General features: G+C 38.9%; 1 protein-coding gene across 2 annotated transcripts in view; it reads right to left on the reverse strand.

The window, feature by feature from the left end:
* Positions 1 to 1,419: 1,419 nt before the first annotated feature.
* The window catches only part of LOC124139864 (anoctamin-4-like), a 59,261-nt gene continuing 46,513 nt past the window's right edge, over positions 1,420 to 14,167 (reverse strand). For both annotated transcript variants that reach the window (XM_048387432.1, XM_048387431.1), the window contains 4 exons: positions 13,711 to 13,896; positions 12,557 to 12,687; positions 9,938 to 9,980; positions 1,420 to 8,201 (listed from right to left, as the gene is read on the reverse strand). In XM_048387432.1, the coding sequence (XP_048243389.1) occupies positions 8,102 to 8,201; positions 9,938 to 9,980; positions 12,557 to 12,687; positions 13,711 to 13,896 (460 nt within the window). In that variant the 3' untranslated portion in view covers positions 1,420 to 8,101. The remainder of the gene's footprint in view (positions 8,202 to 9,937; positions 9,981 to 12,556; positions 12,688 to 13,710; positions 13,897 to 14,167) is intronic.

A 14,167-nucleotide genomic window follows, 5' to 3' on the forward strand; every position in this document is an offset into this window, starting at 1 on the left:
TGCGTGGGTCGATGCTCATGATGTCAATCACTGGGTTGTCTGGTCCAGACTTGATTATTTACAGACTGCCGTAAATAGCTGGAATATTGCTGAGTGCGGCGTTAAACAACAAACAACCTACACACGGACGCCATAAAAATGGAATATTATGAGTCCGGTGATAAACAACAAGCGATACAATAACTTGTTCCTTGGCGGTGTCTATGCCATATTATACGGACGCTTCTTTTACTTGTAAACACGGACTGCTTCTCGCAAATTGATAAGACAGTGCGTTCACACCACCATCCTTTTTATTTCGTTTCAACGAAATTTGAATCTGTAAACAAACAAGATTGCTCATGACAATACCGCACCAGGAAAATAATTTACTGTAGCTAGTAAAATAAACATATTAATGTTATTTGTTTGTTTGGTGTTTAAGGTTGCTGGGTGTGGGGGATGCCCTGGCCAGCGAGCACAGCCAAATACTCAAGTCCCATTAATAGCAAATTGGTGTATAAAGTGAACAGTGCACTAACGTCACTTTTCACTCCAGACCCATGAACCCACGGTCCCGGATATAGTATGTATTTTTCCACCAACTGTTATAATCTAAACAGTTTATATGGAAACACTTCACTCATTGATTTCAACCAACATCAAAACTCTTAAATCAGCCTATGACTTTTTTGTCAAGAGCAAAAGATTTGAAAGATAACTAATGAAAATAACCTTTGTATAAACTACAATAGTTCTTTTACAACACTGTGTTGCAAGCTTTAAGGGCTGATGTGTGCCAGTGTGGATTTGAAGAGGTACCTCATCCAGTCTAGTCTCCAGATCTTGCCCCAAGCAACACAGCACCACGGAATCACGACATGGATGCCAAGGAGTTGAAGACCTATAGACGGGTGTCTGGGGGTGGCTCCACAATGCTACTACTTCAGTACAGGAACTGAGAAGCCAGGGAGCCAGATCAGAGGTATATTGTAAACAAGGGTGATTATGTTGAAAACTACATCCACCACCTCATTCCTGCCTGATTGTTCTTGATTGGGCGGGGGGCACGGATGGCCAGGCGTCTAAGGCACCGCGATTCGCTGTGCACAGTTGCGTCCCTTGGGCACGCCAGAAACTTATGATTGTGGGTTCGAATCCCGGTTCGCCCCGATTATGTTTCTAGGTTTGTCAGCAATATACCCGTGCTCGTGGGTTTCACCGAAGTGGTAAACGTCTGAGACCTGCATCACTTCTGGCTTTTCTCCCACATTAAGCTGACACGCCGTGATATAACTGGAATACTGTTAAAAGTGGCGTTAAACCCAACTCACTCACTCACTCTTGTTTGGGCCTTGTACGTTTGACCTACCATTATAGCCCAATAGCCCCATACAGTACTGTCATGAGTTCTCTAGCCCTTACACAACAAACAACATATTTTCAGAAGAGTGTTTTATTTCATATATATAAAAAGACTGGAGAAATGTAACAACTGTGACCTGATTCATACATATTACCAAACCTAGATAGGACACAATCCTATCCTTCTGTAAACATGACATCAAAACTCGCCTGCTGAGAATTCACATTTATTTACTGTTTCATATGCCAATCATTTTAAAAGTTGACATCAATTATGGCATTATTTGCAGTTAGACTTATTTCTGGTGTGACATATTTTCTACTAGAAAACATTGGAGCACTTGAAAAACAAGTACAACCATAGCACATTGTTTAACACATTAAGGCATTGAGGAAATACACATAGTTGACAGTGAAACATTTACACATACTCATATAAACAAGGAAATTCAAAACCATGCAAAATGTTGATATTTAGTGATTTTATTCACAGATTTGAACAAATAATTTTGTTGATATTGACTGATAATGATAAAAAAAAACTGATATCCCAGAACATCGGTCAAATAAGTAAATTTTGTTGCTTTATAAAAAAATATACAAATAAACACACCAATGGTATGCAGATATTGCCCAAAGGTTATGAAACATAACAGATAATAATAATATGTATAAGTGTAAGTTACAACAAAAATATTTAACAAAATGTATGTATTTAGACAGCAAGATAAAACAGGAAAACACAACACTCTACAGATAAATACAACACACATAGATGCATTGGACGGGAGAAGAAAATAAACCTTCACATGTCACAATTAACAATCTAAAGACGTGGATGTGGCCCAACAGCTTGACCAACATAAAACAGCAAATAAACTCAGCAAAACCGCGATGCTAAGTATTGAAAACCAAGTATTGAAAACCAAGTATTCTTGGTAAAAATAGAAGTAACAACCAAGCAACTACAACAGGCAAACACCTGAATATGGACGGATAACAAAATGATATTATACTTTAATGTGTATGAACACATCAACAAACATACACTAATAAAAGCTTTCAATTGCAAATCTGGGACAAAATAAAAACTACTTACTACAGTGTAACCCTGTAATTCAGAATATCACTTATCCCTGGACTATAGCAAATTTATCATCAGTTATTTCCACAACTGAGGAATAAGTACCGGGTACAAAGATATTGCCAACAGAACAAATGAGGACAACTGAATTTAGTTAAAAATAAATTTTGATCGGCATTGGCTTTTCGCAAATCATCAGAGAGCAAGTACCAGTCAAGGCACAGTGGATTATGAAGCAAACGTATCATTGTACAAATATATATAACATCCTAAATCTGTATGTAAGTTAGCAATTTTCATATTCTTCCAAATATAATTTAATCTACACTTGTACCAAAAATATAATCACTACAACAAGAGCAAACTCTATACAATGAAAACTTGATGTGGAGCTTTAAGTGAGTGAATACCCCATCAGCAATACTGCAGCTATGTCACAGTGACCTGTAGGCAGTCTGGACCAGGCAAACCAGTGGTTGAAAGCATGAGCAACAAGCCATGCCTTCAAGCTAGGATCATGTCCTGACAGTCCTCTGTGTCTCCACTGCAGGTTTATCAAAGCTTAACTTTGTTCAAAACAGCCAAAAAAACATCCCTTAGTAACTAAATAAAGAGACAATGTCTCCATTTCACGGGGCATTAATTCCAACATCTCTAGAATTAGACTAGTGATGTGTAAAAACTGTAGTCCCTTTTGAACTAGAAAGGGAGGGTTTATTTATCTGACCTGAAAAATTCACAAGTACAACACCAAACAGACCACAAAATAATACAAAATCTTTCCTGAGTAACATATGTTTCAAATGGAATCGTAAATAACACGCGGACAACTCAACACTGTGACCTGAGTAACTGCTGCCATGTTAATAACAGTAATGATGAACATCGAATCAAAACCAATTTATACATTATTAGAAGACAGAAGAAGTCTGTTTTCAGTCTGGCAAGAAAGCATCTCATGAAACGTGCCTTACTCTGGCCCCTTAATTTCAAATTATCACATAATTGTCGCCCAGTTTTAGGTACATTATGGACCAAAACCTAACAAAAAAGTACTTAATTATATAATTGCAATACCACTTAATTTTGCCATTGTTCATAAAACAAAACAGACCAGATCTGCATAAGCCACAACAAGGTGAACACTTCTTCACCAGAATAATAACTCTAATTGTTTTCAGTTTGAAAAGACAATTTAATAGCTGTTGTTGTAAGGCTGAATTAATTACTTAGCTGCACACTTCCCATCTTCCTGGGTCAAGGGCGTTAACTATCTATAAAGTCCAGTTTCCATCCTTGTCAAACTAGGCTGGAATTCCTGAGTTACAGTTTGGCTGGACTAACGTGTCTAAGCATAGTCCAATCAAAATCATGTAACAAACTAGACAAACAAAATGGATTTCAACATACAGATTTCGGTCGACTGAAGGATTTGCAAAGCATGTGTACCGCCAGCTGGGCGTTGACAGATATTTTGCAAAACTTTTTATGTTTTTGAATAAGGTGTAAAAGTGATTTCATGCACTTCGTGAGTTAAGGCCTGTTTCATTACAATATAGATTATCAATCAGATCAGGTCATCTTGACTGGGCGCTGCCATTATGTTTGAAGCAATATAGTTATATGATATGAGAGGTGGCATCTGATTGGTCAATAGGAGGGAAATAGAAGGGACATAACTCATAATAGCCACTGGTGGTGCTACGATCAAGCCTGTAAATTCCAACCCAGTTCGGCAATGGTGGAAACTGGACTTTTTTACTCAGTTAATGGCATTGCCTTGGGAAGATGCACATTTCCCAGGACTAAACTTTCTCTACCAATGCTCTCAGGTATAAAGTACTGTGAATCCAGTCCAAACACTCACCACCACATTCCTTGGGTGGTAGAATGTTTTGGTAGACATATATAAACAACCCATGTCACATCCTAACATATCATAGTCAGTGAATATATCTGTCATGCTTTGAACACTACTTCATTTATATCACAGCAAGTAATCTTGATGTGGGAGGGAAGCCTAAAGACGTTTCCACGATGGTGAAGTCCACGAGCATGGGTATGGTGCTAACCAAGGATGGTAATCAGGCAAATTTAGGATTTGAACTCCTGATCAATCGGCCCATGCATAGCAATACCGTTCACAAAACAACACGTGATTTGATATTGGCCGAAGTAAGTTTAACCCTGTGGTCACATAGGGCTTTAATCATTGCCTTATGACTTCTTGCAAATAAGTGAAATTCCATGCAAATGAAAAAAATAAGGCTGAATAAAAAGATAACTGTTTCTCGGGCACATTTTTCTCAAAAGTGATGAGGGAAGATAGGATCATTGGTTTATTTTTTCTTAAAAACAAAAGTGATGCCATAGAAATGCTTCATAATTTTTTCCCCACAAAGAATACCAACACACACAAATGGGCTCACTTTGAACTTGTCTCTTTAATACAATGCCAGTTGTCAAGCATTTTATATTATGGATAATAGAGTATGTTTCAAATTTGAAGAATTTTCTTTTTTATTGCCAATAAAAAATTGTGCCGATGACCGAGAAACAGTTCCTTTTTTTTCAGCCTAAAGATGTGAGACTATACACAAGAGGGCAAAACCTACGTAATCTCTACCAACAATAATTACAGTGACATCGTAACGTATGCTGACATCGTAAACAAGATCCACATACCTTGTATATATTCCAGTTTATATAATGCCTTCATTGAATAACAACAGACTAATTGTAGAAACGAATGCTGTAACATGGTAATAATTTTTAACAATTTCAATAAAATGAAACCAGTTGTCAGACATGTCTATAGGTAACCTACCACTCCATGTTTAGAAGCAGTGCCTTCAATAGTATACAAAGTGTTATAGTTCATTTTCCCTGACATTCATCTCTAAAAAGAAATACCCAGTACCTTGAAAAACATCAAATACATGATTCTAGGAATAATATTACCATTGACCCTACTGTTGATATAGATCATATTGGGTGCATGCATCCTCTATTTGCCTATTACTGATGACAGTTGTATATGTCATTTACGTTAACAACACTTTCAAAGTTTACTTTTTCAGCAATAGCATAATGTACAAAAATATGTACTGTATTCGCCATAATCAGTGCCCTGGTTGCTTTGTAAATTGACAAATGGGGTGCATATCTAAACTATACACACGTTGAGTTGGTTGTCAGAGATCCAGCGACAGAACAAACTCAGTTCAAACTAAACCCTTTTTTGTTGATAGTTACTAGACAGTTATATACACCTGCTGTGTTTCTGTAAAACATCTGTACTATACACAAGAAAATACAGATTGTTATTTACATTTTCAGCCGTAGTACCAGGTACTTATAAAGAATACTTATGGATAGGTCTAGAATAGGAGCAGGACACCCCCAGTGCATTTACTTTGTAAGAAATGTCATTCTTACTTAATAATCAATATATACTTCACAGCTTTCAGTATTCATGGTATGATTATTAAAGAACTGGCATACAATTAATTGGTGTTAGTCTACAAATACTTGTTGCAAGATGTAAACTTTCTCTTTTCAAAATAAAACAAATTCATCAAAGAAACAAATTCATATTCCAAAACATCATTTTTTTATATTTCTGACTCAGTTCTCCAAAAAAGTCATTTGTCCTTTCCTTTAAACTAGAAGTACACATGCAACTATTCTTCTGTCTTCAAGTAAAGAAATCTAGCCCATCTGTCTAATGGTCAGATCGGATCCTTCAGTCATATTCAGATTGAGATCCAGACATAAAATATACATATCCTGGACATTGCAAATTCAGCCTGAAATGTAACAACTTGAAGGAACAATGCCTAAAGTAGTGTGTGTATTGGTGCCGAATCCTTCAGACAACTGTAGATGCTTGTGTGAACTATGGCAGAAACTGTGTACATGTATGAAAAATAAGTTAAAAGGAATAATTGAATAAATGATACAAAGGTAAATATGAAAAGTTACTTAAAACTATATACATTTCCTTTTTATCACAGACATCTACTGGTACATTATTTACAGAATGTTGATAATAAATTACAGCGAATTATTATGCAGGTAACAAAGTGTTTCTAAGACACAAATATATATACTGTTACAAAGAACATAGAAAAATGACTTGAACAAGTAAGAAATGTATATTTGAAGTTTCTAAAACTGATAAATCAACATGCCTTGTTTACAGACACATACAGTGTAAGTGTGACCATGTCCAAGTAACATGTAGGTAAAGTTAAATGAATAATATCACAAAATTGTAAACATATTAGAAATGGAAATGTTTGGAAGGTAAAATTAAATACTGACAAACATGTTTAAAAGAGAGTACCTTGGAATTTACCAATGTAAACTTATCGGTATTACTAGAAGGGATCTTCACAAATGCTGACGTGACTTCGTGCTTTACTGGTATTGATATATCAACATGCTCAAATCATGAGTCAAGTGCTAGTGGGATCTTCCCAGAGGAGTGTGGTACGTTTGAGGTGTAGGAGTCTGACAACGATCCAAAACCTTCTGCCACAACTAGACGCACCAAAATTAATTTTGGAGATTCCAGTCATAAAAATATTTCATTTGGCAACACATTCTTATATTTCTATTAATGGATTTGACAGACCTGCAGCAAAACACAAACCAGAAGCTAAAATACAAATAATAATAATTTATTTATATTAATCTGACCACTCTATCATTCATGGATTAGAAAAATAAACAAATACAGATAACCATAAAGTTCAAACAAAAAAGTGACCAATACCTTTTTTTGAATATAATTAATCAAATGTATTGTATATAGTCTATGTCTGCTGCTAAAAGCTTATGTGGAGTACAAAGCCTTCTCGGACAGATGGAAACATATGTAGATGTTACCATGGTTACCATACAAAGTAACACTTTTTAAACATGTTTATTTTACCAATAACAATGCCAAACAAAAAGAAAGAGAGCAATACAAATTTATTAGTATTAAATCCTACCCAGGGTTATTTGTAAATATTAAACCATAAATTTTAAAATTGTGACCTACATACAGTCTCCTTCCTTCCAGGTTGTAAATATCACACATATACTCTATGTATGTTTACATACCTCTGATGGCATGTTCTTAAATGAGACACAAGTCCAATTATACTGATAGCAAGTTAAGTCAAACAATGAAACAGGACATCCACATCTTCTATAAACAAACATACATAAAACACTGTCATGGATAGGACATAACAAATAACCAATCAGGTTGTGTAAACTGAAGACTTTGTGTGAATGTTCTCAAGTACTGTCTCGTTTTAAGTAAATCTCCTGTACATTAACAACTGGATTAAATAAGTAACTAACAATAGAAAAATATCACGTCATCATCTGACAGATCATCATCCGAGTATACTGCATCTATAAAGTATATTGTGGGACACTACTGGGTATTATGTGAAGGGACTTCTTTCACAGCTGATGAGGGAGCTGCCGCTGTAGCTGCTGCAGTAACGCTGATCTTCATCTGTGCTTGACGACAGTTCACGTTGAAACATTACACTATGTACACCTTTGTTCCTGAATAGCTTGCTTGGCTGTGTAGTAGGGGTGGTGCCGGCCCACTGATGACAGCCTGACCTTGCAGCGTATTGACTCGGTTAACCTGTGGGGTCACTACAGCTACACTGAATACTCTCCCATGGATCCTCGTTTCTGGTAATCCATGGTCCACACAGAGTGACTTTGACTACTGTAGGCGGGCAATACTACACTTGGTGGGCTGCAACAACAATAACATTAACAATCAGTGAGTGAATGATTGAGTTGGTTCAACGCCCCTTCATAGTGCTGCAAAATCAATCATAACAATCAGGGCGACTCTACCATTCAAACCCATCATCATCGGGAACAATAAGAACTAACATCATCCACTGCCATAGTGCCACGGCATGCTAACAGCATGAAACATTATTGTCCTGGTCTACAGAACAGTTATCATTCTCAGCTCCCTGAGAAGTATACCGGAAAGATGACCAGTTGAACGTTACATAAACTGTATCAAAACATGTGATTCAAATGTTTTTTATCGTTACAAGAATGTGATAAGAAGCTAAGTCGGTCTGATATGTAGGTAATATCATTAATGTATATTTTATGTCTGCTTCAAATATATTCTTCTTGTATCTGCAAATCTGTACAGCAAGACCGTTAAATCATAACTTTTCTGTTACCATCCATATTAACCAATATCCAAACATGATAAAACAAAAGCAGAACACTAGTCTCTCTAAACCTGCAAATCCATCAGACTATCCTAAGTTGCAGGTTTGGGTGAGAATCCTCTAATGTACAGCTAGTGATGAGGTGACATTCCTTGTCAATCATTTTTCCTTTTGTTTTAGTTGCTTTACTCCACAGTCAACAAAATTATTTCAGCGGTATCAGGGCAGTCTCTAAATAATCAAGTCTGGGCCAGAGAGACAAGTGACTGAAATATGGAGAAATCAAATCAAGGTTTGCCAACTCTTATGACAAAGTGCTGATGACCTGTGCTGATGACCTGTGCTGGGCCCCCACAGGGGGGATGTGACTGAACTAACATCACAATGTGTGGAAGACAGGTGACACAATATCTAAGGCCTCATTTTGTAATTACATTAAAAAAAACACACAACAGGGTAAAAATTATAAATTAAAATACTTTTTATTAATTTCATTAATCACTTTCAGCGCAAGACAGGTGACCCAATATCTAAGGCCTCTTTTTAAAATTACTTTTTTAAAAAGGCTCAAACTTAGCTGGGTTAATTTATTTTTATTAAGTTTCTTAACATCTGATAAGTATTGTCAGTCATGAGAAATAAGGAACAAATTAAATTAAGGAAAAGTTTGTTTTGGTTGGGTATTTTTTTAAATAATATTTTCCTTTCCACATTTTCCTCATCTGAATTATTTTCATTATTGAAATTCATAAAGAAGTTCTGAAAAGTAAACAGACAACATTTTCTAACACCATTCATCACACATATATAGAAGGAATCAAAGGACAAACCACACAAAGGCAAGGAAAGGGACTTTATTGCGGAGTGCAAGCTAACAGTAGGTGAGACTGGAGAGTAAGCTAGATATCTTGTACAGGTGAGCTAACATTCAGAGTGAAAACTAGGTAATACCATGCAGGTGAGCTATTAAAGAGTGAAGACTGGTGAATTTCAGGCAGGTGAGCTAACATCGATAGTGATTACTAGCTATATCCATGCAGGTGAGCTTCAGGTGAAGTTAAGACTAGCTAACTCAATGCAGGTGTGCTACTGCTAGAGTTAAGACTAGCTAACTCCATCCAGATGAGCTACTGTACATCTAGCTAACTCAATGCAGGTGAGCTACATCTACAGTTGAGACTAGCTAACTCACTGCAGGTGAGCTACATCTTCAGTTGAGACTAGCTAGTGATGTTAAAGCGAGGAGACCAACCCAACATGGAAACTGTCACATCAGCACTTGGAATCTTTGTACCTCGGTTTGGTTTCTCTCGGGGTCACTGGTTCACCCTCCTCATCTGTAGCAGAAAAAAACCTTATACAACAAAGACCCTGAACTGGTCAACCATCACAGTATTATCCATTAGGACCCACCAATCCCCATATTAATCATCTTCCAGCAATATGGGGTACACAAGCCTTGTACCAGATACCTGTTAGTCCTATTCATGTGCCCTATCCAATATAGTGGCATGCGACAATGCGGCTATTTGAAGAATAGGGGGCTAAGGTCACAATACACAGATAAAACTACTCTTCATGCATTTGTATGGTTTAATATGATTAATCCTCGAAACTGAATCTCAAGGAATTAATTCATCAACATAAAAAATTACTCGAAAATAGAAGTTCCTGAACAGTGTGCGGCACCCTCATCAATAACATCCATTGCAGCAAAATTTCAACAAACAAATTTTCATTAATTTTGGGAAGAGAATTGACATTTACTTCCAAAAGTATTTATAACAAAGCCTTGTGTGGAGGTCAAGTCCACAAGCATTACAAAAGAGTGAGTGAGTGAGTGAGTATGGTTTTACGCTGCTTTTAGCAATATTCCAGCAATATCACGGCGGGGGACACCAGAAATGGGCTTCACACATTGTACCCATGTCGGGAATCGAACCCGGGTCTTCGGCGTGACGAGCGAACAGTTTAACCACCAGGCTACCCGACCACCCCCATTACAAAAGAAGGACCTGATGCAAATCCCAAAATGGCGGCAGGTATGGACCGACCGTACTGCAATCTAGCCCCGATGATACTAGGTATACTCACTGGGATAGAAACAGAGAAACGTTCCGTACCTACTCTAGTCATAATATTTCATGTTGCAGGGAATGTTTTCACTATGGGAAAAACACTAAACCCAATATCTACAAGAAAGATACACCACCCCATCAACTAGGGCTTGGGAATGGTATCTTGGGTACTCAGGTCGGGTGGATCCTCAGTAGGATCTGGGTACCCACAGGACTACTATGACTGGGTACCCACAGGACTGTTAGGACCCAGTACCCACAGGACTGCTATGACTGGGTACCCACAGGACTGTTAGGACCGGGTACCCGAAGGACTGCTAGGACCCAGTACCCACAGGACTGCTAGGACCCAGTACCCACAGGACTGCTATGACTGGGTACCCACAGGACTGTTAGGACCGGGTACCCGAAGGACTGCTAGGACCCAGTACCCACAGGACTGCTAGGACCCAGTACCCACAGGACTGCTAGGACCGGGTACCCACAGGACTGCTATGACTGGGTACCCACAGGACTGCTAGGACCGGGTACCCACAGGACTGCTATGACTGGGTACCCACAGGACTGTTAGGACCGGGTACCCGAAGGACTGCTAGGACCCGGTACCCACAGGACTGCTAGGACCGGGTACCCACAGGACTGCTATGACTGGGTACCCACAGGACTACTATGACTGGGTACCCACAGGACCGCTATGACTGGGTACCCACAGGACTGCTAGGACCGGGTACCCACAGGACTGCTAGGACCGGGTACCCACAGGACTGCTATGACTGGGTACCCACAGGACTGTTAGGACCCGGTACCCACAGGACTGCTAGGACCGGGTACCCACAGGACTGCTATGACTGGGTACCCACAGGACTACTATGACTGGGTACCCACAGGACTGCTATGACTGGGTACCCACATGACTGTTAGGACCGGGTACCCGAAGGACTGCTAGGACCCGGTACCCACAGGACTGCTAGGACCGGGTACCCACAGGACTGCTATGACTGGGTACCCACAGGACTGCTAGGACCGGGTACCCACAGGACTGCTAGGACCTGGGTACCCACAGGACTGCTAGGACCTTGGTACAAACAGGACTGCTAGGACCGGGTACCCACAGGACTGCTAGGACTGGGTACCCACAGGACTGCTAGCACCGGGTACCCACAGGACTGCTAGGACCGGGTACCCACAGGACTGCTAGGACCGGGTACCCACAGGTCTGGTAGGACCTTGGTACCCGCAGGACTGCTAGGACCTGGGTACCCGCAGGACTGCTAGGACCTGGGTACCCACAGGATTGCTAGGACCGGGTACCCACAGGACAGGTAGGACCTTGGTACCCGCAGGACTGCTAGGACCTTGGTACTAACAGGACTGCTAGGACCGGGTACCCACAGGACTGCTAGGACCGGGTACCCACAGGACTGCGAGGCCACTGTGGCTCATGTGGCTTATTTGTCACAGAAAAGTACAATTCCATTGTCATATGAGGTCAGGAATGAAGTCAAACGTTAAAAACTGTCTTTGACATTCCAACACAAATAGCATGTTCTTGAAATATTAATCTTTAAATTTACATATGCAAAGTTGGTAAATTTTAAATTTTGATATTGTTTCTAAGAAAGACAAGGAACCCCTCTTCAGTTATGCTTGTGATGGTAGAATGAAGAAGTATATCAGAAATAAGTAAGATTTCACCCTGAGATTCCAGGACCGAGTTTTACACTCCCAGACACAATGAAGAGGTTATTCCCCACCTATTACATTACCCTGCCTCCCTTGACCACAGTAGAGGACAGTGTTCACTGACTACAAAACTGAAAGAAGCAATATCTTACCGATGTCATCGATAGTATCTGAGAGCTTCATGGTCGACAGAGTTGTCTCCTCTTCACTTTCGCGTGACGTCTGGGATCGTAGCAGTCGACTGCCATTGGGATTAATAGCAGACATGCTGACTATGCCTTGACTATGGGCAAAGGACGAAAGGTAGCTACACTAACATTCTGGCTGGTGATATAACAACATTTTGTACATTTTCTCAAAAACTATGTTTACAATCATTTCTATATTTTGCATTCAAGAAGACCCATGCTCACATAACATATTTTCGAATCTGCAGTGTGACTATGTTACTACTGAATGCTATCTTCATTGCAACTGATGACACAGTATATCTCACTCAACTGTCACCCTGAACATGTTTCACAAGCATTGAATTCAAAGATGATCACAGCAAGCAGCCACAAGCACAACCCAATGTTGTCTTCATCTCACCCAACACTGCAAAACTTGTTAAATAGTGAAACTTCTGACATTTCCAAAACCAAAATTTTGAAATGAGTAATCTTGCTCATAATATCCCAATATATGATTGCAAAACAGTGTTTAGGGAAAATCTGTAAAATACCGACGCATCACCAGCCAGGCTATATATGTCATGTGACTATTTCACTCATTTTAACTGTTGATAAATCATAATATATTTCTGTTAATATTAATGAAAATTAAATCTTCATAACCTGTACAATCAGTTCAAATTTCTATCTTAAACAAACAACTGTTTTAATATCAAAACGTTGATTCCTTAAGGCTTAAAGAAATGAAAGAATTGGTTCTGAGGCAATGGCCTTTGAAAATATAGTGCTGGTGGGCGGCCGTGTTATTTTGTTTTTTCCTGTTCAAACTAGTATGTTTGTACAATCAAACGGGGAAAGGGCCTCCCTACATTGACGTATTTCTTGATGAGTAAAATACAGTATTTGAATACCGTTTCATTTGGCATATTTAAGACTTTTGTTGGGTTTTTTTCAAATGGAATTAAAACGAAACATGCAGCCAACTTCTGATGATGCGGGCGGTGCATGAGAACCAAGACTATTATTTTTTTAGCCTAAAATATATTTAAGTTCAACAACACATATTTGCCACTTCACAAGTAATATTTCAACAAGGATTATTGTTGTATTTGACAATATCTGCAGCAAATTACCTCTTATCCAACTCTGACCCTGCAGATTTTTCTGAGGTATACCAGAGGTTGTTGGCCGATGGTCGTTTCCGTAGCGTACTGGGTCCGGCCTTCGATGCTGGCTCCTCCACGATGCTGGACTCATTGATCATGCCCCGCATGTTGTCATCCACATCTTCATCCCCGTTCTCGGACGTCAGACGTGATCTGCACAGGATCAACAAAGAAGGGTCTACCAGTATTTACAAAAAATAAAGGATTACAATATACCTTTCCTAGAACTTAAAATCCATGTTTACAAAAACCTTTCCTGAGTAAGAACAATTGATAATTTGATTGCCTCGCCAAATATTCTTTGATATGTTTTTTAACAAATCACGGGAATCTTGTCATATATTGAGAATACAAGTGAACTACACAGAGTGAATTGTTTGAAAGCCACTTTGAACAGTATTACAGTTTAATATATTACAGCAAG

Source organism: Haliotis rufescens, unplaced genomic scaffold (genome assembly GCF_023055435.1).
Source record: "Haliotis rufescens isolate VD_foot unplaced genomic scaffold, xgHalRufe1.0.p SCAF_7, whole genome shotgun sequence".
In the NCBI taxonomy this organism is placed as follows: Eukaryota; Metazoa; Mollusca; class Gastropoda; order Lepetellida; family Haliotidae; genus Haliotis; species Haliotis rufescens.